Source organism: Oryzias latipes, chromosome 3 (assembly GCF_002234675.1).
Source record: "Oryzias latipes chromosome 3, ASM223467v1".
Lineage (NCBI taxonomy): Eukaryota > Metazoa > Chordata > Actinopteri > Beloniformes > Adrianichthyidae > Oryzias > Oryzias latipes.
Genome location: NC_019861.2, coordinates 34,056,509 through 34,082,796, shown reverse-complemented (window position 1 = coordinate 34,082,796; position 26,288 = coordinate 34,056,509). Strand labels below are relative to the sequence as shown.

At 42.3% G+C, this 26,288-nt stretch overlaps 1 protein-coding gene across 2 annotated transcripts in view; it reads left to right on the top strand.

Moving 5' to 3' along the window:
• The first annotated feature begins 3,944 nt into the window (after positions 1-3,944).
• cdh8 (cadherin 8) overlaps positions 3,945-26,288 on the top strand; it is a 117,524-nt gene continuing 95,180 nt past the window's right edge. Inside the window, exons 1-2 of one of the 2 annotated variants that reach the window (XM_023953698.1) lie at positions 3,945-4,270; positions 5,951-6,480. In XM_023953698.1, the coding sequence (XP_023809466.1) occupies positions 6,223-6,480 (258 nt within the window). In that variant the 5' untranslated portion in view covers positions 3,945-4,270; positions 5,951-6,222. The remainder of the gene's footprint in view (positions 4,271-5,950; positions 6,481-26,288) is intronic. The other variant, XM_023953697.1, reaches the window with a different exon arrangement.

Genomic DNA, 26,288 nt, shown 5'->3' with positions numbered 1-26,288 from the left:
TGAGACTACAACATTATTACTGAATGATGGAAATTTAAACAATAACACTTTTACATGTGAATGCCTCCCTGCATCTGTCTTTCAGTCTCTGCTTATTTATGTTTCATGGTAAGCGTGGTTTCATGTTAATGGCTTCAATAAAATATCATCATGAGCGTTTATTGTCTGTAGATCTTCCACGTCATCTGAAAAAGGACATTTTCTGATAAAAAAAAATAAAATGAAAAGAGGAAAATACTTCTCAGTTTTTGATTCAGATTCGTTTGGCTGGTTAAAGCTTTAGTCATGTGACTAAAGCTTTGACCGGCCAAACACGCACCCTTTAGTTGGTTAATGCTGTGGGCTTTTAGGTCGACCGGGCCCGCGCTGTACCCGGGACATTGTGAAAATGGAACATACCATTGTAAATGTATTTGTAAGGCTAAATAAAGTTGCATGCTCTAATAAAATAGAAGTGATGCTGTTGTTTGGTGCCCTTACACCACACTGCTTGTTGGAAAGATGTGCATACCGGCTCCTCCCATACCGTGTGCTTATACTAAGGTCTGGGTGAATACTCAATTCTGATTGGCTGCTTGGGGTGTGTTAAAGAGGGATAGTGCACACCTAAAAAAGAAGTTCCGGTCACATGGATCTTTAAAACAAACTTTTGCTTCTTCATCTGGACAAAAAAAAGCGGTAACAGGTAAACTTTCTTTCTGAACTGATGTTTTATTCAACCCATTATGACGATCAGCATATATAGGGCGTTCCATTGCTGCTGCAGTCGAGGTCGCTGCCGACTCAGTGCGTTGTCATGTTACAGTTACAAAGCGCCACATCAAATAGTCCACTATAATGGTTTTTGTGGAAAAAAAACAATCTAAACCAAAATAAAAAGAATAAAGTACTAACAAATGGTTGAATATTTATTTATTTTGTAAGTGACTATGATATAAGCGGGATAATGAACTTCAAAGTGTCTGTTATTAGAAATTACAAAAATGCACTTAGCGGAAGAAACCTTCCTCCTCTTTGCGTCTGACGGTTCAGGCTTCCACGACGTGCGTTCATTTCTGATAATGCACACTTTGTCTGCCATATATCCCTTACATAATGCATACACAAGCTGGAAGTGTGTGCCTGTTGTGATTGTTTAAGTGCTATCTTAGATGACCCCACCCTCACATTGACGTGTTCTCCCTACCATGACAAAGGTGGATAAAGGTGGAAAGATTTCATGTAATCCATGGACACCAGTGAAGATCACAAATCATTGGAGAAAAAAGGGTCAGCGCACCGTCTAGTGGGTCTAGATGACCCAACTCCCAATGTTAAAGTGCCTAGGATAGCACAAGGGTTACGAAGAAGAAAACATGCACTTCTATAGCACTTTTTACAGGTAAAATACCCCAAAGTGTTTACTAAACAGAATAAAAAGTTAATAAAACATAGTAGGTAAGATACAATAAAAGTTGAAACAAGTAAAAGGCAGTCAGAAGCAAAAGTTAATTAAAATATCACAGAGATAAAAATGTCTTAAAAAGCTTTTTAAAAGAACCAACAGATTTCCTTTCCTAAATTCTAACAGATAGATGGTAAGGAGTGTGCACTTATCACATAAACAGCCCTAACAGGCTCCTTGCACTGCACACGGGATTCGGGGGGGTTTGAACAAATGAAGAATCTGCGTCCTTCCTACTTAGCCCTCATTTCCCCTTAAGCCTTGTATAAGTGTTTGCTACAACCGGAGAAAACTTTGTCTGGAGGAAAAATGTCCATGAGCGTTTTCCGTCTGTGTCAGGGCTGCTCATCCCTGGTCCTCGAGATGTATCAAGCTGACTGTTTTCAAGATCTCCAAGGCCACAGCTACCGATTGGCTCAATAAAATGTCTCCCCATTCTGGTTGAAAGAACACACCTGGTCCAGATAATCAGCAGCAAGAAGTGCATCCCTGCTCTACCGGCTCACCAAGCGGTTTACAACCTTGATTTTTGCTGTGGGCCACCTACAGTACATGGCCATTTTTCACCTGCAGACAGCGCATACCCACTCGAAAGGGCAGTTGGGACTAAGGCTTTAGATGAGCCACTGACTGCACAGAAACAAGTGTGGCCTCACTTTGGAGATGCATTGAGGCCTTTGAGCAAAAAAAAAAAAAAAAAAAAAGACATCTGACAGGTTCCTGTTACTTTAGACGTGATAAGGTTCTGAGGTAAAGGAGAAGTTGGGGAGGAAGACCCCAAACAAAGTAGCAAACTCTGGATCTGCAGGCAGTTTCTGTGGTGGTTTGAAGACAAGCTCCATGCTGCAACAGCTCTGTGATTAATACTACTGACAAAGGAATAACTAATGATGGTTTGAGGAGGCTTGGGTTCTAAAGACCATTTCCCCCTTCACTTACTTTGCCTTTTTCACAGCAATCTGATATTTGATCACTGACTGGGGCCACGTCAGTAAAATTAATCACTAATCTAAAGCTGCAACGCAAAAGAATGCATGCACTGAAGGAGATTTTGACGGATTATTTTACAGACATCCCTGTAGCTGTAGAGAATCATGTACAGTGAACTACCGGCCTGGTGGTTTCTGATGACTGTTTTCTCCAAAGTATTTCCGAAGCACTAGCTGCAGCTTCTGACACATTTCTCTTTACCTTTTTTTTATTCCCTTTAAATTTAGACAGATTTGAAAAGAACAGCCACTCCTGAGCGGTTCTCATACATTTATCTCCTTCCACGTGTCCTGGGTGTACTCTGGGTGTCCATCAATGAAATCTCCATTCATAGTGAGAAACAGCAACATGGCTCAACATTTACAGCCTAATGCATTATGCAGCAGAGGCGTTTAAAAAAGATGATTGGAGAATCCCCGTGTGAAATGCAGCTGCAGCATCAAGGCCTGAGTGGGAGGGAAATTAAATGGTACAAAAATAAATAATGGTAGACTTGATGTCTTTGCTAATTGGGATCTCTGGCATCCGGGTCAAAAGGCCTCCTGTGGGCAGAGCCTACGAGGAGCAGCTCTGCTGTTTGGAGGTGGTGAGGCACAATAACTGGCGCTCCTCTTGACTGACACTTATTTACTGAATATGCATGCGGAATTAAGTCCATCGGTGGAGGAGAGGACGGGAGTGTGACATTATTGGTGGAGCAGAGGGATGCAGAGGAAGTGTTTGTGGTCCAGTGGGTTCAGATGTGCTTCAGAAAGGAAAAAAAAATGAACAGAGTGAGATGATTATTTTAGATTTTATACAGAATGTGTCAGGCGGTGCAGCGGCCACGTTTTCCTTCTGCATTAATAAAGCCTTCCACCCCAGTGGCCATGGCGCTCTGTTGCCAATTATCAGAGCAAACACTAGAGGGCCCCCTGTTTGGAAAACAGCACGGACCCCCCTCTGCTGTCATTCACACTCCTACACTCAGACACGCAATGATGAGCATGACCTTTCCACTAACTGTCTTAATAAGCACGCGCCTGTCTCTGCACAGGCTCCATAATAGCACGGGTTCATTTTTACTTTCAGTTATTTTATGTATTTCTATTCCCCCAGTCTGTTAGGTTCAAAGGCAGGAGCAGGTGAGAGTTAGAGGAGGAAGTCAGGCTTAGTGGATGGAGCAGTTTGTCGCTCATCATTTTCCCAAAAAGGACCACACAGTGTGAATCCATCTGTTAATCGGTTAACCCATCGAGTGACTGGAAGTGAGCAGTCTTGGCTGCGTGTCACTGCGCGCCTGGACTATGTCACTATTTCATTTCACAATTAACTGAGCAGGGCGAGGGCCAACTCCTGCGTCTTTGCTTCAGCTAAAAGAAGAAAACAGGAGACTCCGGCAGGAGGAGCATTTCACCTGCATGCAAGTTTCTCAAAAAAAAAAAGAAAGTACAGCTGCGCTCTGCGCGCTGAGATGATAACCTCTGCGCGCCCGTGCATGTGCAGAGCGGCATGCATTCATTTGTGCGCCTGTTGACCCGACTCCTCATCAACCCAATGAGCGCAGTGGAGGGAGGCTCTCTTCTCCGCCGCGCATCTCTCTCCCATCTCCACCTCACTTTTCCAGGCGGCCAGCAAGCCTGTCGGAGCTCTGAACTGCAAGCCTGACTCTGTCACTCCGCACTGACTGACTCCAAAGCTGCAAGGATTCCTAGCTGCTCTCCCTTTTTGTGATTTTCCTCAATTTCCCCCCTGCGCCTCGAGGGGAAACCCAATGGAGTTTTTGTCGGGTTTTGAAGGGGAGGGGGGAACCACGACAGAATAATGCAGCAGAGGAAAAAGACACGAGTCTCACTAGTAAGTACAGCCCGCCACTGTCACATAAGAACCTAACAGGTAGGTTTTCATCACCGGCTTTGTGCGGTAAGGTGAAGGAGCGCCTGTCATCTGATCGCGCGGCTTCCTCTGCTCTGATTCACTCCCGTCAACCACCAAGCAGGAGCGAGGAGACGCGGAGCAAGTCCACGGAGAGGTCTGCAACTTAGGCTGCCTTTGAGATCCCGGTTATGCCGCATCATTCGCGGTGTCAGCCGATGGCATGTCGTTTAAGCGCTTTGAGTTCTGTCGCTCTAGAACAGAACCCCGAATCCTCCAAAAAATCTAACTGACGGTGCGCTCTATGATTCCACAGCTGATGCGCAGAGACGGAATTGATCTGAGTCAGTGACTCAGGAAAGGGTCAAACTTCAGAGTAGCTGCGTGAGGCTTGTCGAGACGCTTCATAGTTGTAAAAAGGTAAAAAAAAAAGTTTAGAATTATTCTAAACGATTTCTCTCATTCGGAAGAAGAAGCGTACCTTGGACAGATCCTCTGCTGCCGCCGCTTCACTTAACGTCTGGAGCGGGAGCTGTCCCTCCCGTGGTGCTGAAACGCTCGTTCAGTCACGCGCTAAAGTGAGTTAAAATTCCTCGAAAAGGTCCTTTTTAAATAGATGTTGATGGTTTTTCCAATTGGTTTAGAATTCATAAAAAATGTCTCATTTACCACCTAGTTCTATATCAGAGTTGGTGTTTTAAAGCTGCAGCTTAGATTCTGCAGGTAACTCTGCCCACACCTTCCAAGCGCAGCTTACTTCATGTGGCACAGCTCAGTTTTTCCTTGGAAAGTGCCGGACTAATTGCAGAACATAAGTCCACCGTGACCTCCTGTGTTGTAAAAGTCACCCAAACTACTTCTGAGGCTTCTCTGAGCAGAAGAAACTCAGACAGGACCGTCTGTGTCTCCTTCTCTTTTGCTTTGGTGCTGAATCCTGCTAAGAAAACTACCCATCAGTCTGAGTTTTTCAAACTGTTCCAGCTCTCAAAAGTGTTGGATTTAAATCAGAGGGAGGCTTCCCATTTTAAGCCTCTCTCTGACTCTGACTAGACTTCAAAATTATTTTATACTCGTGCTTATCATAAATGACCAGTCTCAATGTATTAACACATATTAGGTCTAGTGAGTGCATTCCAATAATGCAGCAGTGCTCACTTTGATATCAGTGAGTTGCAGCGCTGTTGACGTAGCTCACCTGATCGCTCCCTGATGCTACTGCATGCATGCATGGATGAGCGCCTTAGGAGCTTGATTGTAGTTTGTGCCAAACAAACTTACCCCAACATGTATTTTCTCGGCATGAATCTGAAAGAATATGTAATTTTTCTGACATTCCTACTGGGGTGATCCTCCAAAAGGACAGATTAAAGTGAGGCAACCAGATTTAGGGGCTTAAAAAAACCCGCCAGTTTCAGACATGCTCTAATTTGTTGATCAGTTGTGACAATGAGAGAAGTGGGTTGAAACAGAGGGTCAGAGCTGCTAAATTTAGAGGGGGAAAAACATGTTTTCTTCACCTTATCGCATCTATGATACTACCCTCTCTTTTTTCATTGCGGCTGTCACAAATGTTTACTTGTGTCTACTCTGCTTTCCTTCTTCTGCATCTCCTGACAACTCATCACCTAGACACAGGTAAAAACTGTGATTGTCTCCTTTTAGGTCACCCCCGTGGAATAACAAGATGTTGTGCTGAGAGCCTGCCACCCCCCCCCCCTCACCAACTGCCATGGCAGCATGCCAAGCCATGCGAGTGACCTTTATCACACCATGAATGCGAGCTGTGCCGTTCAAAGAGGACACAAGTAACCTTTTCTTGTTATTTAAGAAGGAACTGTTGATCTGAACGAAGGAGGGGAGGGTGGGGGAGAAGACAGAAAGAGAGAGGAAGAGTCTCCAAAAATAAATAAGCAAACAAAGCACACAACGGAAGGATGCCAACGAGGTCCGAGGAGATGCTCATGGATCTGTGGATGTCCTTGCTGCTAGTGTGGATTACTTGTGTTCCCTCTGTCTCCATGACTCCCATCACGGGCCAGTCCAGAAGCACACAAACTGGTGGGTCGGCTGCGATGGCGAGTGGTCTTGGCGAAGGACAAAGATTACTAAGCCGCACCAAGAGAGGATGGGTTTGGAATCAAATGTTTGTGTTGGAGGAATTTTCTGGACCAGATCCAATTCTAGTTGGCAGGGTGAGTGTTGTGATTGTCAGCATTATATTAAGCTTGCTTATCGTGTGGAAACATTAATTCGGCCATCTGAATGCTCCTTCATTTTTCGCTCTTCCCGTGGGCAGTGGGAGGGTTTGGGTTGTCTGGGGGAAACAGAGATATGAGAACGAGAGAGGAAGGCTGGGAGAAAAAAGGGTCATGAAATGCTTATGGAAATGATTCAACTCCCATTACACTCTGATAGCAAATGTGATGCTTTGAACATCCTTGGAGCAAAAACAGATATTGTTCAACAATTTTCTACAAGAAAATTGGAACTTGGGGAGGTCACTGCTTGTTAAATTTGAGTCTGTTACCCCGTAAAAGTAACAGATTGTTCATGACAAAGATAAAATAAAAGGTACATCTATATTCTCCATCGCAGCTCTGTCACGAATAGAACTGCAGGCTTCTGCTGCAGCTAGGAGCCACCTGCTCCCTGGCCTGTGTGGAAGTGTCAGGCAGTTTCCAGGAGTGTGTGGGGGGGGCCGTTGGCTTGCCCAGCACAAAGCAGCTTGTTCACAGCTCATTGCTGGGATTCACCTGGTGAGAGTCAACCTGGCAGCAATGCCTGCATCCCTCCCTTGGAAGATCATGCAGCCACTCTAGTATGGCCAGGAACATAGGTCATCAGGCGCTATATTTGATCCTGTTTATTAAAAACACTCGAAAAATAAATCACATAAAATGTAACTATTAGTTGGTTTTTGCAATATTTCCATATTCCTGTTCCACCTCTGGCATGTAGCAGCCAGGAGGTTGGTTCTGTTTTGTTGCCGTAGAAAAACTAGTTTCTCGTGAGCCAAGTAAATACTTTAAATGCCTCTTTCCTTTGTTTTTTTTTCTTCTTCTTCTTCTGGTCTAAGCATTGTCATATGGCTGCATCAATTAAACATTCCTGCCGTTTGGGATTTGCACCTGTGTTTTCTGAACGCCGAGCAAACACAAAAATGCTGTTAAGCGATCCATTAATTTTTCAGGCGAGTCAATTAGTCAGCCTCTGCAGAGTTTGACAATGACTGCTCATCAAAAAAGCTGAAAGGAACAGTCACTCTCGGGGCCGTGGCGCCTATGCGAGAGTTTGGACCTATAGAGTTTCTGTGCAAGCCAGCCAAAAAGCTTCCAAATCATCTGCGAGGCAACGATGAAAAGCACATTTGACCAAAATGTGGAAGACATTATCACCCTGAATTTCAGCTTCATTGATTGTAAACCTCAGAGCTGAGAGCATAGAACCCTGCAAACTGTGAACATACAGAATCTGCAATAGAAAATCAAGTCATGGTCCAGATCGTGACGAACGTTTTCTCTCAAGGACTCTGCTATTGCGGTGGAAATGTGACAGCAGGATGGGTTGACTTAGGTTTAAGCACCCTGCCAGTGAAGGACAGCCCAAAGAGAGTTGGGTGTGTGTGTGTGTGGGGGGGGGTGCCTTTGGATGAAGAGGAAGGTTGGGAGTCTTCAGCAAATGCTGATGATGGGTGGCGTTCACCACAAGGTTAAGTGCTCATGAGAACGCCTGGCAGGGCCTAGATAAGTTAGACCAAGATGGCACTGCATCCGTTCAGGACTATAAATTTCTCCCGTCTTCTGCCCCCACCCCCTCCCCCTTTTCTCTGTGTTTCGTATGCTCAGTTAAAAATTGCTCAAATGGGTGGGAGGTGAGATTCAAAAGAGTCATCGCTTCTCTGTGGAATTTCTTGGCAGAGGAAAGGGACCAATTTTGATTTAGCAAGATTTATCTGTGATTTGTACTCCATAGTTTTGTTTGACGGGTCTAGTCCCACTCTTTAAGCGAACAGCCTCCCCATCTCCAACCACGGACGGCGTTGGATTGCAGCATTGATTTTTCTTAACGGTGCGTTCTCCTCCATTTTCCTGCTCAGCAGATCATTAGCATAAAGGCGGGAGGGGCAGGGAAGAAGGGCCGAGGTGGAACGGGGAGGACGGGTCACGAGGCGTCACAGCCCCCACCCTCTGTTTTGCTGTTCCCCCTCAGTGCAACATTTCCTCACATTGTGATTCAGGGAGCGCCATGATCGTCAGCCCCCGTCACTCTGACTGGCGTCGGGGAGGCAGACATGCAGTACCTGTTAAAGTGAAGCCAGGGAGACAGCTGTGAAAGCTTGTTGCTCGGCTGTAGCCTTAAATGAACACGGAGTTGGAAGGGATTTAGGATTACTCATCTCGAGCCAAGGACGGTTCAAAAATATCTGTCATTAAGAATAGAAATGAGCAGACGTGCAAAGGTGGGTAGACTTGATAGGTCCAACCACATGGACGGAGCCAAAGGGGGGGCACATGTGCTACACGACTACAAAGATATGTGTCACTATAGGAAGTCAAGGAAAGAGATCTCAATAATAAAAAGGTTCCTTTCCAAAAAAACGTGTCTTCGTTTTGGTCTGAGGCCAATCCAGACACACTTTTTTTTCCACCATTGTGCCTCTGCAGCCACAGCCTGTTCAGCTATTGAAACGTAGAATGAGCTCAAAGACACCACGTCATGAAAGGCGGAACATTGACGAAGAACAAAAGATAAACGGGGAACAAACTGGTATGTTTGCACCAAAGAGATATCAGGGTTTGCGTTCTTTGCAGTGCGAGGCGGATTAATTGCAGCCTCAGACATTTACCCTCCTTCACCAACAGACACGTCTCATGTAGTGTTGTGACTGCTGATGATGCGTCACAGTTCTGGAATGCTGTAAACTGACTGAGTCCTTCTGCCGTTGTCCAAAGCTTTTATCCGCTCCAACATCGTGTGTGTTTTTCTACAAAGAGAATTTGTAATCAAACTTTAATATTCATCAATTCAGAATAAATTGCAAGATTGGGAGAACTGACAGTGATACCAAAAGAAGAAAGGCTTTGATTTACTGATTCAGAGAAGAAAATAGATCTATCCCTTTAAAAAAAAAGGAGTTTTGTCTATTTTTTTCTCATGTGTAATTTTTAAGATGCTTACATGAAATTTAATTTTAAAACAAGCTTTTTGGCAGGATGCTAAACAAGAAAAGTGATGGTTTCTGGGGAAAAAATGAAATGACTTATTTAAAAGACGTTTCTGTTTTTTATTAGTGAGGTGACTAATAAAGGCTGAAATCACGAGACCTTTGAATGTGCTTATGCCTTTATTGTACCTGATAAAGGGGCAATTTAGCGGCTGTAGCAAATAGATATTTGAATTGGTGTTTTAGTCTGTTTACCTCCTGCTTCTGAAACTGAATCGGAGCTGGGACAGCTTTCAAAAATGTATTTCAGACCTATTGTTGCTTTTGACTGCCAGTGCGAGATGTGGGACATTGTCTATAAATACTGATGCGAGAACTACTTCTCCTCGTCTGGATTGCCTCCCTGCCCGTCTCTTTCCTCCCCCTCCGCCTCCTTTTCTTTCTGTCTCCATCTGTGACGGGGTGATTATGGGGGGAGAGGCTCTTGAGCCCCAGTAAGCTTGCCCTCAGGGCTGATGGGGTGTGGTACAGTGACATTGTTGGAATTTTCTCAGAGTGTTTGGGCAAGACGAGCCCCGAATTCAGTCTGAGATACCCGGTCCTGCTGGGAGAGCCGGCCGTCGTCCGTGGACTGAATGCTGCCGATTTGGCCTGTGAGGAAAACCAACCTTCATCTGCATTAAGTCCCGCTGCTGAGCCTGTGTCTGCCTCTGCCTTTGATTGATGGATGAGGAGTGGGAGTTAAATAGAATATTAGCAGAATAATTGCCACTGATTGATGGCCTTTATGACACATAAATTATAAGCATTGGCTCTGGTATAATAAATTCTGAAATGTGGCCCAAATTAGACACAGGTTTCCGTGCCACAGCGAGGGGATTGAATCAAAAAGCTGCCATTAATTCCAGGAAAGGAAAGCCGTCGGTGTTTGTTGAAGCAAATGGATTCCACTCCGTTTGGTTTCTCACACCCACAGCTCCTGGAATATAGCTCTATAATCTCTCTTCAAGCAGCACCACACAGATCTGTATAGAGCTGCGGTCTAGCAGCTCCGTCTCTCAGCCCCTCACATCTCCATCCCTACCTCATGCGTAATTTAGAAGAAAAAAAAAATACAAACATCTCTCTGTCCACCTCTTCTTCCACCCCCCTCCTCTGCCCTACCCCTCCTTCCTTCCCCGAGGCTCACCTGTATAGTATATCACTAATGCCATTGGGGCCATTATTTCAATGGGCCATGGCCACAGTTTCCCTCTTCCTTTTCCAATCTCTCTCTGTGTCTATCCCTCCTGGTCTGTAATAAAACACTGGGCAGAGAGAAACCTCTGATAGAGCTGTGGGATCACATTAGTGCTGCCCTTGAAGAGCTTGACAGGTTGTCTATGGCTTTGTGTTGTCGTCCTGCTTGCCATTAACAAGCTGAAGTATATGTACGCGCGTGGAAGTGTTGGACAGCAGTCCATTCGGCACACTGAAATGTGAGGCTCGGGTGGAGTATATTTAGCCATGAGTGTTGTGTCTGCAACAGTAAATACAATGTGTCTGTGAGGCTTTATGGACAGTGGATCTCTGCAAACATTTGCAAAGGCGCCACAGCGGTCATGTTTATGAAAGATTTCTATACAAACGGTGCCATATGTGCATATGGGGATGAAATAGCAAGTTGGAATCTGTGCTACTTCAAATCTACACCTGACTTTACCCTGACTGGCATTATGATTTTTCCAGTGTATCAATATCACCTTGCATCTCAAATGTTATGGTATGGCAATTTTGAAAAACTATTATATAGATTTTTTTTTTTTAAACGCAATAAGGAATATTCCGACATGTCACCTCTGGCAAATGTGTCACTTGAAAAGCCTTTGTTGGTTTTTAAGCAAACCCAGCCTTTCATGTCATTCTCTAAACCAGGAACTGTTCAGCATTAAATTGCATAGTGCAATTTCACCTTTCATATGGGAGCTGAAAATATATTTCAGCTCCGAGTATCACGAGGAGGCGCATGACGTGTCCCGTCCCGCCAGGTCTCCTGCGAACGTGCATCAGCTGCAATAATAATTTAACAGGAAAGCATATTCGTTCTCATGGTTTCAGAGTCCCTGAGCAAAATAACAGGCTTGCTACCATCCCTCACATCTGCGGCTCGCCATGATTAAATCCATGTTGTGTGCTGAGCAGCTCATGCAGGGGCCACTTTTCCGAGCTCCTGCATCGCTTCTAATTCACAGCGAATGGCCCCTTTATGCTTTTGCTCAGGACTGCGTGTCATGATTAGCACTCTCCCTCGTCAGCGTTTGTCGGTCAAACTCTTCCAACTGAAATTGAGACGATTCCTGGCCTCTCATGGAGCTCAACATAACCTCCACGACCTAAACTGGCCTCCCATCCCTCTCTTCTCCTCTTTTCTCCTCTCTTCTGCTTGCCTCGCTCTCTGCGGCTCACTGAACTTGGCCTGTTTTGGTGCTGCGGAGGCGGAGCGCTTAGTGGGCCAAATCATCTGGCCGTCTAGCTTGAACTTTGCTCTGACTAATTTATAGGAACCAAAATGGTTCTCCTCAATAGATTAGCCTGGAGCCTATCCTTCAAAGACCCACTCCAATGAAAATCATGTTTCAGGTATTTTTTACATGTTCCTGGGGCATTTTTCTGAGAAAAGAGAACACATATCAGGGGGAAAAAAAGTATTTCTTTTTCCAAATTGTTGTGAAACAGGGGCAGACGTTAGTATTCCATTCGAAAAAGCGCATTTGCTACGTAGAAAATACAACGGGCGGGGCACGAGCTTCCTGATCCGCTCCACAATTAGGTGGGGCAGGGGGACGGGGTTGCTCCACGCCAACAGTTCTGCCCAAACTCAAAGGAGATTTGCTAATGAACTATTGACGCTCTCCAGAAACTACCATACAAGTCGCGTCTTTTGTATAACTTTTGAAAAATAAATATTCTTATGGGTTTGTTTTTTTTCCACTAACAACCACTAGAGGGAACTGTAGGTCATTATTGAGAGCAATTCAGAAGAACTTCTATTTTTTTCCTGTCAGCGCAAAGCAATGAAGACGTACCACAAACTGAACAGAACAGTGTAAATCAGCCTTTTTACTCCAGTGCAAGTTATTTAGGATTTTTTTTTCTTTATTAAGCAACCTTTGGACTTGTAGTCCAAAAATATGATATAAACCAGCATAATCGTAATTCAAAGACCACCATAACGGCGAGATTTCCTTTGTTAAAATATCTGTCCTAAGCCTCAAATGTTGAGCATTTCTGCCTTCTGCCCTTTGTTTTGTGCAAAAGCTTGTTGATTTCTCAGAGCAAACATCTATAGTCAGGTTACATTAGGCAACAAGTCATGCACGAACTTCCCGAAGAAGTGAGCGGAATGTAGTCGGACATTCTGCTTACTTATGAATATGGATTAAATTCCCTTGTCAACTCGTTGGCCAAGAATTAGTAAAGCTGTAAATGAGGTTACAATTATTCAAATCTGATTATTCAAATCAAAAGATTATGATTATCTGAAACCTGCTAATTGGCCCATGCCTCTGATTTAGTAGTTTCAGGCCTAAGCCGCAGCAGCAGAAGCAGAAGTCGCCGCAGATTCTTGCTTACTGTGCCAGAGAGCTCTTGTGGGTTTGATGTTTGGCTCAACTCCCCAGGAAGCTTCTCTCATATGGATAGATCCCAGTGTATGTGAAATGCCGCAGGCGACTGCAGGCGGCTTATCCCTGTGCCTGTGCTGAGAAACGCGTCCCACCAGCCAAACTGGGACTGCCGGAGTAATCTTGTTAAGAATGGATGTTGTTATTGTGCGACTGGATGTGCATCAGGCTTCACGGTTTTCTGGGAGCGCACGTGGGCTGGAGCAGAGAGACAAAGGGGGAGGGAGTTTGGATCAGCTGGGAGAGGGGGTGCTTATTTCTGGCACTTAAAAGATGAGAGTCCTCTTTTTCTCCAGCCTTTTTTTTACGTCCCCTCTTCTGTTCAACCTATCCCCGCTCTGCTCATACCTCATGCGGTGGCAACAAAACGGCATCAGTGAACAATGGATGTGACATTTACTTGGAGATCGGTGTCTTCACCTATAACAGGTATTAAAGTTGATGATTATCATCACTGCCATGCCGAAAGCATGGGGTTGCTCACCTCAATCGCCGGGCTGACAATAAAAAAATATAATGAAAAAAGAGGGAATCAATGGCCCTGTACTTTGCAGTCTTCTCTTCCTTCAGTACAGCCACTTGCAAGTGTGGTATGTGGAGTAGACTGTGACTCTGACCTTTCGCTCAAATGAATTATTTCGTTTTAATGATCCCCTCTGCAGAAAGAATAAAAAGATAGTTAAAATAATAGGCAGGGAGGGCAGCATTCACAACTCCATCCTCAACATTGCTGTATTCTACTTTTCCAGTACCTGAGATGACACCTGTATCCCTCTAAAAACAATCCCTCCATGTGTTTGTGTCTCGGAGGTGCATGTCATACATCCAGGCACATAAATCAACCGAGAAGGAAGAAAAAAAGCTCACCTGGATATAACAAGCAGGTGTGATGGAAGCACACGCACAACTCGTGCGCGTGAAAGTGACACTTTCCAGTCAGACTAGGAATACTGAGGGGCTTGTGGTGCTGCGATAGAGGGGAAGAGGAATGAAGCAGGGGGGGTGCATGAAAAATTAAAAACGTTATAATATAAAATCCAGATGAATCATGAATGCTTAATGGGAATCAGGGTTGAGCAGGCTGGAAATTGTTCTCAAAGATTCCCGTTGTGTGTGCGTTGTTTGCCAGCTCCATTTGCCCGCCGAGGGCCGTGGCAATGTTACGTCTCCCTTCTCAACTGTTCTCTCAGTGGCAACAAAATGAGGTGTTGAGGGAATGAGTAGAGGATGCCAGAAACATGTGAAAAGCTTTTAGGGGCTAGATGCCGTCTGTTGTCGAAGCCTGGCTAATTGCCTTTATCCCTCACTGCAACTGCTTGTTGTTGTGCTCGTGGAGTGGACACACACTGATGGTCTATGTGATGAAATATTAACAAATCTTTGCTATCAGACCCCCCCCCCTCCTCCTCCTCCATTGTTGTTTGATGAAAAGCAGAGATTCCAGAGAAATGTCTGCTATTATGAATTATAGAGGATCCAATTAGAAGAACATCATCTCACATGATTTGGATTTAAGTTGGGATTGGAGTCAAACAATCAGGTGGATCAGCAGAGGTGCATGTCTTTAAGACAATGGTTTCTTAATTCACGTATGCTGTGCTACAGTGTGCATTTGTAAAACAAAGAGTGCAACTTTTTAATGTATTTTTAAAGACAAAAGAGCACATTTGGGGAATTGGGGTCACAGCAGCTGACTGATTTCTGAGAGAGCAGATGTTACAGTTGACCTACTGACTGTTAATGCTGTATTCCATCAGTTTCAGATTGTTATTCTTTTTTTCTTATTTTTCATAAAGCAAACATACAGTCTCTTTGTTGTTTCCCTTTGCCCCTGTAGAGCTGGATTCCCCATTCATATGAGACGAATAACTGCTCATTTGTCTGAAATGTATTTAAGAAGACTATTTCTGTCAGGGATGGGGCTGCAGATAATTGGCATATCAGAGAAACATAAACTTAAAGACCCACTCTGATCATGTTTCGAGTGATTTTAACAGCATTTCCACTGGTCCTTTCATGATTATTGTGCTGAAACAATATTAGGCATTTGTCCTGCTCCTGATTCCCAACAATTTGAATAAAGAAATACTTAGAAAGGCTATTGGAGCTAAATTTTCCTATAAAGTCTCTATCATCAGAAAAAAAACAAAGAAAAAACACCATCAGTGTCAAGAACTGGTGGCGTAGGACCCAAAAATGCAGGAGACCAGGCTTGGTGGAAGACATTAAATAAATAAATTTGAACAAGACACAACTCAAGGAGAAACAAACAAAAAAAAATGACACAACAGAGCAGATCACAGCTGAAAACCAGACACACATATACACTGAGGGTTTGACAAGACAGCTGTGGATGATTTGCAACCTAAACCTGGTGTGATCCTCAGAGGGATCTACAGTCCTCAATTCTCACAATAAGAAAATGTTAAACACCCGGAAAAAAAAAAAAATCTTCATCGAGAGAGTCTTAACTGACTGCCACTTAAATATGACTAAACTGAAATGAGCCTTATAAAGCAAAACTTCCACCTAAAACTGACAAAACATCACAAAAGACAAATCTGGAGAATAAAGCTGGTGACCAATCAGAGGACATGATAGTGAGGGAGAAATAAACTATAAAAAAACAGGACTGAAGAGATGAACTAAATTAGCTGTGGCTTAATTAGGCGCGATCTGCAAGATTAAACATGAAGAAAACTGTACAAAAACAGCTCATTTCACACAATATGTGGCCTCAAAATGTGGTTCTAGCTCACATTTGTTTACATTTAGACTGTAGACATAAACTCTGCTGTGAAATCATAACATCTACAATTTAACAGTTATTCTAATTTAAACCTAATTGGTTTAGTCTGCAATTTAGCCACTAAAATAGTTGTTGCTGATGACATAGCACGCTACTGTTAACATTTAAGGAGATTATTTAGAGAAATAAATGCAAATGTTTATCCTATTAAGTCAATCTTCTTCTTATCCTGCAAGAAACAAAATTGTGGAAAATAAGACATGAAGTCTGAAAGTGGTGGAAAAGAGGAAACTGAATGTATCCATTTATCCATCCATCCATCCATCCATCCATCCATCCATCCATCCATCCATCCATCCATCCATCCATCCATCCATCCATCCATCCATTTATCCATCCATTTATTCAACCATCCATCCATCCATGCATCCATGCATCCATCCATGCATCCATCCATCCATCCATGCATCCATCCATGCATCCATCCATGCATCCATCCATCCATCCATCCATCCATCCATCCATCCATCCATCCATCCATCCATCCATCCATCCATCCATCCATCCATCCATCCATCCATCCATCCATTCATCCATCCATCCATCCATGTATCCATCCATTTATCCATCCATCCATGCGATTACGTCTCTTGAATATTTGTACTTGGTTGAGTCAACTCGAAGTGGCTTAAAGATCTAAAAAAAAAACAGCATTTTGCTAAATGAACTACACAGGTAGAAGTGTAAAGTCCTGCCAGGGCCTTTTCGGATCAAAACGGCATTAGAAAGGATTAGAAAGTAAATCTTTGTGTTGTCGGATTATCTGTTCCTTAACAGTAAACATGTAACAAACGTAAAGAAACTGAAAAAAACTGTCTTGTGTTGGATCTTCAGTGTTACAAATCTTTGATGAAGACGTCTTGCTTGCGTCGTGCTTTAGTTGTGTAACCTTTTGTCACCTGGTGACAGAACAATGAATAAATTGATCAAATGTCAAACAGCAGAGCTAAGAGGCCGTTCACGGTTTCAGTTCAACAGCTGGTTTACTGTCTTTGTGAGGAATAATGACAAACTATTTTTCCATCTCATCTGGACACAATTAGCAATGATCAGATCACAATGTCTGCAGTAAAACTCGACTCCCATAGGAGAGTATTGCCAGGCGACTTTAGTCATTTTATTTGTTTAATGTTTACATAATTAATATTTTAAAAAAATCAATTTACAAATTTGATGAGGATTTTAGACTGTTGTTATTTCGTTGAGGTTCTTTTGCTCTGGTCAGGATGGTTTATAAGGTGCCTCAGAAAGAACTGTGTGTTCTATATGGACTGTTTTTAAATCACTTTTTCACTGTTCTGACGGGATAAAAAATAAAAATCACATTTTCTGATTCAATTTCAGTGTCAAGTAGTTGATTTCCAAGCCCAACATTTTGTTGAAGGTGTAATCAATGAAAAATAAAAAGGGGAGAGAAGAGCCTAAATCAGAAACAAACGTGTCTTAGAACCCCTCCAAGTCTCAGGGGGCGTCTCTCCTTGCCTCCAAGTGAAGAAACTCTGCCAAATGGCACAGTGCCCTTTTATGCTGCTTTCTGTGCTTAATCTGCGTCATGTAGCCACGTTAACGGATGAAGACAAGGAGCAGCAGCAGTGAGGCAGCAATAATTTAACAGATCCCTGAACGCCTCACCATTGGATCCAGAAGGCCGGGGCCAAGCCCGAAACCATTGTGGGCTCCATCTGGGTAAAAACGGGCCCCTCATTTCCCTCCGTTTCAATCTGTGCCACGCTCTCTGTGTTTACAGAAGCCGGCGCCCGCTTGAACCGCCACTCGCCAAGATGTGTTTATCAGGGTCTCTGTGTACACGGTAACATGCTGGTGCACAACGCAAACGCACAATGTCCGTGTGTCTCCTCAAGTGGCCAGATAAGGAAACATGACTTTATCGTTTTGTTGCTGTGCACGCTCACACACGTGCACTGCTGTTGGTGGACTCTCATTTCCACACAGTGTGTACACACAAAATGCTAATTCCATATCTGTCTTGATGACCTTTTCTTCTTTGTTGTTGCTCAGTGTTTTTATAAAAACTGTGCTGACATCTTGGCATGTGTAATTACTGCTCTGGAGCAGCTCTGCCTCTTTATTAGCTTTTTATTTTTTATTTTTTTACACAATGCTCTTTCCCATCACTGCTGAGTGTGTTTTAGTGTGTCAAAGGCTCTTCAGTTGTTCAGGTCACACTGCTGAATCCAACACAAGAGCAGTCCATCCTGCTGCACGTCATGCAGATCTGATAAAGACAAGCGCTTTCTAAAGTGCTGTTGCTTTGATTTATATGCCAGTTTAGCTCCGCAGCACTGGTAAGCTTCAGAATATTCTATTTCTTTTGCAGTTTTCATGTGCAAGAGATTGCAAAGATGTTCTCGAGGGATTCACAAGTGGCTCATATTCAGTCCTACGAGCAGATGAAAATGGGACTGAAGGGATTTAGCTGGGCAGATACCTGAGCGCTCAGTGGAATTTCAACAAATACCTCATCAGGTGGACCTACATTATGGATCAAACTGGATTTGCTTCTCAGAACATGTGTGCTAACATTCAATAATGCAAAGGCAGTCCTTGTTTTTAATGGCATAGAAGAAAGCAAAGTGTGAGAATCACAATCTCCAGGTTCACCACAGAGGATTACGGCTGAACCTCTTTCATCAGGCTGGGCCAGCAGGAAAAATGCAACTCTTTTCCTTGTCACGAAAACAGTGAGCCGGTTACTAAAAGGGTGATAACGCATGCTGGGAAGGACTTAAATCACCCCTCCATGTGGTGTCCTCAAGATGCCTTTGACAACCCTGACTTCTAGTAAAGTCAGAGCTGTGTCAACGATGCGCCAACATGGAGGAGAATAACTGGCAGTTTTCACTGAGACGCTTTGATTCAACCAGTGCTGTGTGGATGCATGTAAACAATGGTTTATCTCAATCACAGCAGGCAATCAGACACGAAGTTGAATTCAGATTGGGGCCTATGGAAATGCTTTTGCGCTGCACTTACCGTCCTATGTGTCCAAACCCAATCTGCATGCGGCTCAGCGGCCTACACAGCAAAAGTAGACCTGGGTGTGCCAGTTACAGAGCATAATTGCTACTAATGACCATTAGGAGTTTGGTTTTCATCCTCCGGGGGCCACAGAAAGGGCCTTTCGTCTTATCAGTTGATTAGAAACAAATAGTCGGGGTTGGTTCCTGCATAATAAGTAAACAGGGGGGCTGAAATGGTTTTACTCTATCGCGGGCAAGCTTAATGGAGAGACGGGATGCTCATCCTCTGCTAATATGTCAGCAAATGGGCAAGCACTTACAAACCCCAGGTCCTCTTCTGAAATATTGTTAGCATTTTTTTGTTTTTTTGTCCTGGCAGTTGAAATTGTATCTGGAAGAAAACAAAATAACAACAGGAGCAACAACAACAACAACAACAACGGAGGGAAGAAATCCTTCCATCAGCCTCAGGCTTGGACTTTGTTTAGTTTTCTTCTCCAGAAAGCAAAATGCTACAGACCTTTGAGCTGCTCTTTACTAAAAGCACTTATGCTTCTCCAGCAGCAGTGCTGGCATCCTACTGTCACTGATGGCAGAAAAGTTGTTGTTTTTTTTCCCTCTCTGAGGACTCATTTGCATTATGCAAATGAACAATTGATAGGGATCTTCTCCCCTCCGATGAACATTTTGCACTGCAATTTGCCAAGCACGTAATTACTTATTGACAGAATGATATTACACAGGAAATTGTAGTGTAAAATGGCAAACCCATCTCATTGTGATGGTGGTCAAATATAATAAGAACAACAATTGTAAAATTGGAAATCGTCTGTCAACTGGACGTGAGCTGCAGAGGCCTGCTCTCTTTACTGCCACCTGTGGTTGCTCCCTGAGCTTGTGGCTTTGCATTTTAATTAATTCCAAACATTATTAAGGTTATAAATTCCCTGTCTTACTCCACTGCACAAGACGGTGCAGCTGAGCAGCAGAGATGCCTGCAATTATCCATATTGCAAATGAACACCCATGGAATGGGACAACATGCATGTGACACTGCAGTGTGATCGTTGACTAAGCTTTTTTTCCTTAAACGAAGCTCAGGAGAATGTTTTTGGGGTAAAAGATACATAGTAACATGCTTTTTATTGTTGTACTTCCATGTTATTTCCTCTGAAAATCCAAAACCAGGTTTAAAAAGGTTTGTTTTATTGCAAAAATATATTTTAGAAGCCTAAGGCCAACACCAGAGGAAATTCGAGGAAATTTAACATCTTGGCCACTGCTCAGGAACAGCAGAGTGGCAGAGTCGATAAAGCAATTAATATCCCCTCAACAGCATCAGTGAAAGAAAGGCCTTCTTTTTTAGCCATTTAATTCATAACAACCTATCCCCACTTACACTTACTTTTACCTAAGCTGCACAAAGAAATTATTTTTCCAGCATTTTTTTCCTTTTTTTGTAACAGCACCATTCCAGCTCTAATATCGAGCTTCCCCAGAGACTGGCACCTGGAGGAAAAACAAAAAAGGGGGAGAGAAAAAAAAAGGGCAGTGTGCAGCTGCATTTTCTTTCACAGTAATCGAATCCCTCAAAAAGGGCCCATTTTTCTTCATCTCCCCAGGTCCACAGGACCTTTAAACAGAGAAAGGCACCAAAAGAAGGCACCATAGAACACAATTATAATTCCAATATAGTCTTGTAAAGAAAATGTAAACAGATAGCCAGGCTGGAAAGCTGCCCCCATTTTCCCACAGGACTGGTAATAAAGTAGAAAAGATGTAATACTGGAAGAGGCTTTTTACCCCTTGTCCTTTTCTCACTCCAGAAATTGAAAAGTGTGGCTGTCTGCAATGATGCTGCTGTAGGACGGAAAGATCTTAGATTTACGGGAGATTTAGAGAAAAGGAAGAGCAGGGGTGGATTTTCACCACAGCCATTAATGCGGGTTTGCAAATGCACATTAATGCACCAGTATGGATAAGAATAAGTGGGACTCTGCGGTGTGGAGAGGGGTCTTTACTAAACAGTAGCATGTTGTGTCATGAGCCTAATTTCCGAAGCCTCCGGTCTCTGACAGGGGACACAAACAAGCCGCCATCCGCTCCAGAAATCTGAGCAAATTGGTGGCAAATTTTGATTTGCAAGGGCATGCGTTGCTATTGGCCAATCTGGAATTCTCAGGGCGAGACATTTTTTTTTCCGTTTCTCACACTGCAGTTTCCTCCTCTCTTGAATATTCCCTTTGTTGTTTTGGGGTTGCATTTGTTTTACATTAATTTGTGTTTTCTCTCTGCTGGTTTATTCTCCAATCACTGGATTGCAGAGGAAAAAAACCCCAATAGGCGTCTTATGATTTGCTGGCAGGGGTTGTAGGTGTCCCAATAATTATTGCTGGTATACTAGAAGCCACTCGGGCACTCAGCTCAGCGGAGTGTATTTGGGTTTGTGTGTCTGTTGTTCTTTACAAGAGATACTCGTTTAAATTGAGAAATGTATACTTAGAAAAGCAGCAGGAGGTTTGGACAGTTGAAGACATTTTTGTTCGGTTTTTCCGTTTGTGGTCAGATTTAGTAAGATGGGATTAAGTATCAGAAATCCACTCCTGTAGAGTTCCTCCTCACTTTGCCAGAGTGAGGAGGCTTCGAGTGATAGTTGGGAGGATGACTGTTGGACCGCGCTGTTTCCTGCTGAGTGTAAATCACAAGAAGACAGAGAGAGGCACGAACGCTTGTTCTTGTGAGAGTGCGACTGACTGAATGTGTGTGGGAGATAGATTTTCAGAGCGGGAGGAAAGGCAGGGACCCCAGCAGAGCCCGGCTGGCCGGGAAGGGGGAGGCGGTTTTGACAGCTAGGTCTGAGGAAGGGGAAATGGCACGGCGTTTCTGAATCCCGTCATCCGTCTGCTGTGACACTCGGCGTGCGTGGAAGATGTCCTCAGGACTCTGCAGGAGAAGAAGTGTGGCCGTGCAGAGGAGTGAAAGTGTCATCCTCTGCGTAAGTGTCACTCCGTTCGGAGCTGCTTGTGGCTGCCGTGTTTCTTCACGCTCGCCAAGTCTTAGCACACACAGGCGTGAAGACGTTTGTGTCCGCTGAAACACGAAATGTACCACAGGCCTTTCAAAAATGCATTTGTGCTCAACAATAAAGCTGCATCTGCAATTCCTGTGAATGAGATAACCAACAATAAGAAATAAGAACATTCAAAAACACATGCTCCATTGACAAATTTTCTTTGAACAATCAAAACAATCTTCCAATGGGGTCAGAAAATAGTCTTACCAGGAATTCTTAATTTAAGAAACAATTTCTAGTCACTAAGACAGATTTGATCAATTTTGCAATTAAAAAACTTTCTTGAAAAGATTATTTTTTAAGTCAAGACAGAAAATTGGACACTTTTCTTTAAACAAGGTCTTGTATTTACTTAAAGGAGCTGTCACACAGCCTAAACGTATATTTTGCACATATCCCATGTATGAAATTTTGGTCTTTTGTGATACATTCATGATATACATAAGTGTTTCTTGCGTTCATCATTCGTTGGGTCTTTATGTGAATTTGGTTTTGAGCTCAAAACCTTTGGTCAGTTAAGAATTATACAGTTTATGCATATTTGAAATAGTTTATACACAATTATACCATAGTCCGGGTGAATACTCGATTCTGATTGGCTGCTGGGTCGATTCTGATTGGCTACCATAGGATAACCGCACAGTGAAAAAAAAAGTTCACCTAGCTTAAATGTTTTGTATCACTGCAGCGGCTTCTTTAAAACAACCTTTAGCTTCATCATCTGGACAAAAATAAGCGGTAAGAGGTGAACTTTGTCTCTGAACTGAATCTTTATCCAACCCTTTGGAAAGATAAGCATTTATATACCGCTTTACATCGCCGAATCTTGATTGCAGCGGTGGTGCGGCGTAACAAATAGTTCGCTTTTTGTGAGAAAAGCGATCCAAATTGGTATGGTTCATGTTCTACATAGACTTACGTGTGCTTTTTTGGTTTATTTGTACTCTTTCAGTTGTTTTATTCTCATTGTCATTCATGATAAATCTGTAAAGATCTTGCGTAAAGACCACAACTTTTCTCACAGTTTCCATGTATTTTGACATATGACAAACTTTCATCAGTGGAATTTGCGCCAAATGTACACAGTGGTTGTGTAACACGGCCTTAAGATTCAGGTTTTGCAGTGTAATAATAAACAAAAGAGGAAAATAAATAAATCTTGCTGAACTTTTTAAAGTTTACCACCTGTAGTTGGAGATCCAGCACTCCTTTTTTTGACATAAACTAAAATTTCCATTTTTTTTAGGTAAAAGTACATTTAAATTTAACTCAAAGTGGTAAATACACCTGAACATTTTTGAAGGAAAACAGAAAACAGTATCACTGGGACAGTCACTGAGGAGAACAGGGGAAGGAGAAGTTTGTAAAGAACACAGTTTTCTCCATTTTGTTCTATTTTTTTTAGTGACAGGGAACCAGAAACATCAGAACAAGTGAAGACAAGCAAGAAAGCTTCCCTGCGGAGATAGCAGAGCTTCCTGTTAGTCATTGCTAGTTATGAACATAAAAGCGTTACAGCTTAGAAAGTTTCTTTTTAGAAGATGTGTCAAAAACCACACATGATGGTACTTCCTTGAAAGAGACCATAAAAAAATCTCACCAAATATTTGTCTAATTTCTAGTTTAAATATTTTATTGCACTCGATAAAAGACAAAACTAGTAACTCTTCAATACGATGTAAAAACTTGAATACATGGAGTCATTTGATTTAAAAAACCTTTTAGTTTTACCCCTCTTGTTAAAGTAAAATATGTCCAACACAAGAGGCCCTCAGCTCTCATCTGCCTGCCTAGCTGTTGGACAGGACAAGTTAAAAAAAAAAAAAAAACCTTTTAGTTTTAATACGATCTTTAGTAACAAAACTTTTCTTTTTTTACTTTACATGATATTAAGTTTTATTGGTAAATGTTTTTTTTTTCTTCCAAGAAACAGGTTTGCCTGATTTAGAGAAACTGGAAAGTTTTGTTTGACTCATTACAAAGTAAAAATGCATTTAACACCATTACAGAATAGCTAATATGCATATAATTTTTTGACAAAAAGTATTTTTAAAATACCTTATCCTAGTCTTACTTTTAAAATATTATTGTCAAGAACAGTGGTCTCCAACCCCTGGGCCACGGACCGGTACCAGTCCATAGGCCATTTGGTACAGGGCCACAGACAGAAAAGAAAAAAATGCATATGCTTACTTGCATAATTTCCATTTTGTTCTATTTTAGATGGTAAATGGTAAATGGCGTATACTTCTATAGCGCCTTTCTTCCTACAAGGACAAAGTGCTTTTACAGTCACAGACCCATTCACCCAGTCACTCACACATTCACACACTGGTGGCGGCTCCGCTGCCAAACACAGGCGCCTGTCTACCACCAGAGGCAAGGTGGGGTTCAGTGTCTTGCCCAAGGACACTTCGACTCATGGGCGTGCAAGGCGGGAATTGAACCTGCAATCTTACGATCATGGGTTGACCACCCTACCGCTGCACCATGGCCCGCCCGTGAGATACTGACGGAAGTTTTATTTTCAGAATCAGAATCCTTTTATTGTCATTGTACATGGTGATGCAATGAAAATGTAGCACCCTTAGAGTGGTGAAGATAAAATAAAAGTAAGTAAAGTAAAATAAAAATATTGGGAATACAGGGAAAATCTTCATCACAAAGTCCAAGTTTAAACCAGCTGCAAACATTTTACAGGCAATGAACGACTTTGCTTCATTGAATCTTCGTCAAATGTCTGTCTATCTATCTATCTATCTATCTATCTATCTATCTATCTATCTATCTATCTATCTATCTATCTATCTATCTATCTATCTATCTATCTATCTATCTATCTATCTATCTATCTATCTATCTATCTATCTATCTATCTATCTATCTATCTATCTATCTATCTATCTATCTATCTATCTATCTATCTATCTATCTATCTATATACCCAGGCTGTGTTCCACCAACATGGGGAAGCCTAGACAGGGCACACATTTTTAACTCCCTCCTTCTCTTCCCCAAACCCTCCTCCTTCAGTGTGTGTGTGTGTGTACATTGTCAAATGTAAAATAAATAAATACATTAATTAAAATCATAAGGTTCAAAATACTAAACTCAAACTTCGTTCAGACGGTTTCATAGACATGTTGTCTTACATTAAACTGGTCTGGTTGGGGCTCACTGGTCTAGAAAAAAAGAATAAGATTGTTGCTTTAAAAACATACTTTTAAAAACATATTTATATACTTTCCCCCCAAATATGATCTATTTTAATACATAATATCTCCAAACACTAGAGCAATATACTTAACAATGAGTGTGTATTGCTTATTTAAAGATTTGTTTTGTCTCAATTTCACACCTTTTGATTTTAGAAATTTTATCACGACAAATTTGACTAGTTTTAATGACTGATTTTTTTTACTAAAAGGAAAAAATACATTTTTATTATGTTTCTTTTAAAGCTTTTTGATATTTTTTTCTAGTGAATTTACATAATTTCTTTTTTTTTGCTTCATGCGTTTAAGGGTCAAATATTTACATTTTGGACAACATACAATTCAGAGATTGCTTTATGCGTCTTTATGCTTCTGATACATGTAAAGGATTGTTGGGTAAACCCCCAAAACACTGAAAATTTCTTTTGGAAGCAGATATAACCCAAATGAATAGATTTAATCAAGGCGGACCTGAAAGCATGAGTAAGACGGGCTTGAAAAGTGTAGGAAACAGACAAACAGGATCCAGACTAATACGTGTTGGTGGACAAAAGAGCCTTCAGCCTGCCAGCATGTATACTTTCAATCATTCGCCTTATGACACGTTCATGGACTGCTTTGAGGCTATATTCTACGCACTTATCTTTGTATTCCACTGTGAAAAGAAAAACATAATTGTAGAGAGAATGAACGAGGCACTAAGATGTTAGAAAAAAATAATAATATGGAAATACAATTAGTAGTCACACTTCAGCACCATAGAAACTTGGTCAAAACTGAGAAAGAACTGATTCTCAACTGACTTCACATCAAAAATGAAGTGGACAACTTTGTTTGTTAGTTTTTTTTTTTCACGATGCAGAAAGATGAACAACAAAAGATAGAAGCCAAATCCAGAAACAAGTTTGTGGTTTTGGGGGAAATGATTGGAGTGCTCCATCTGCCTTTTATCAACTTTTTCCCTCTTTCTCTTTGTTTTTGAGTAAAAAGCAGCTGCTGGTTTTAATCAAAGGGAAACCACTGGTCTTCCCTAATAAAATTGAGCTAAAGCTTCACTTCAATAAGAAGAGATCTTACAAGAGTATGAGCAGGAATT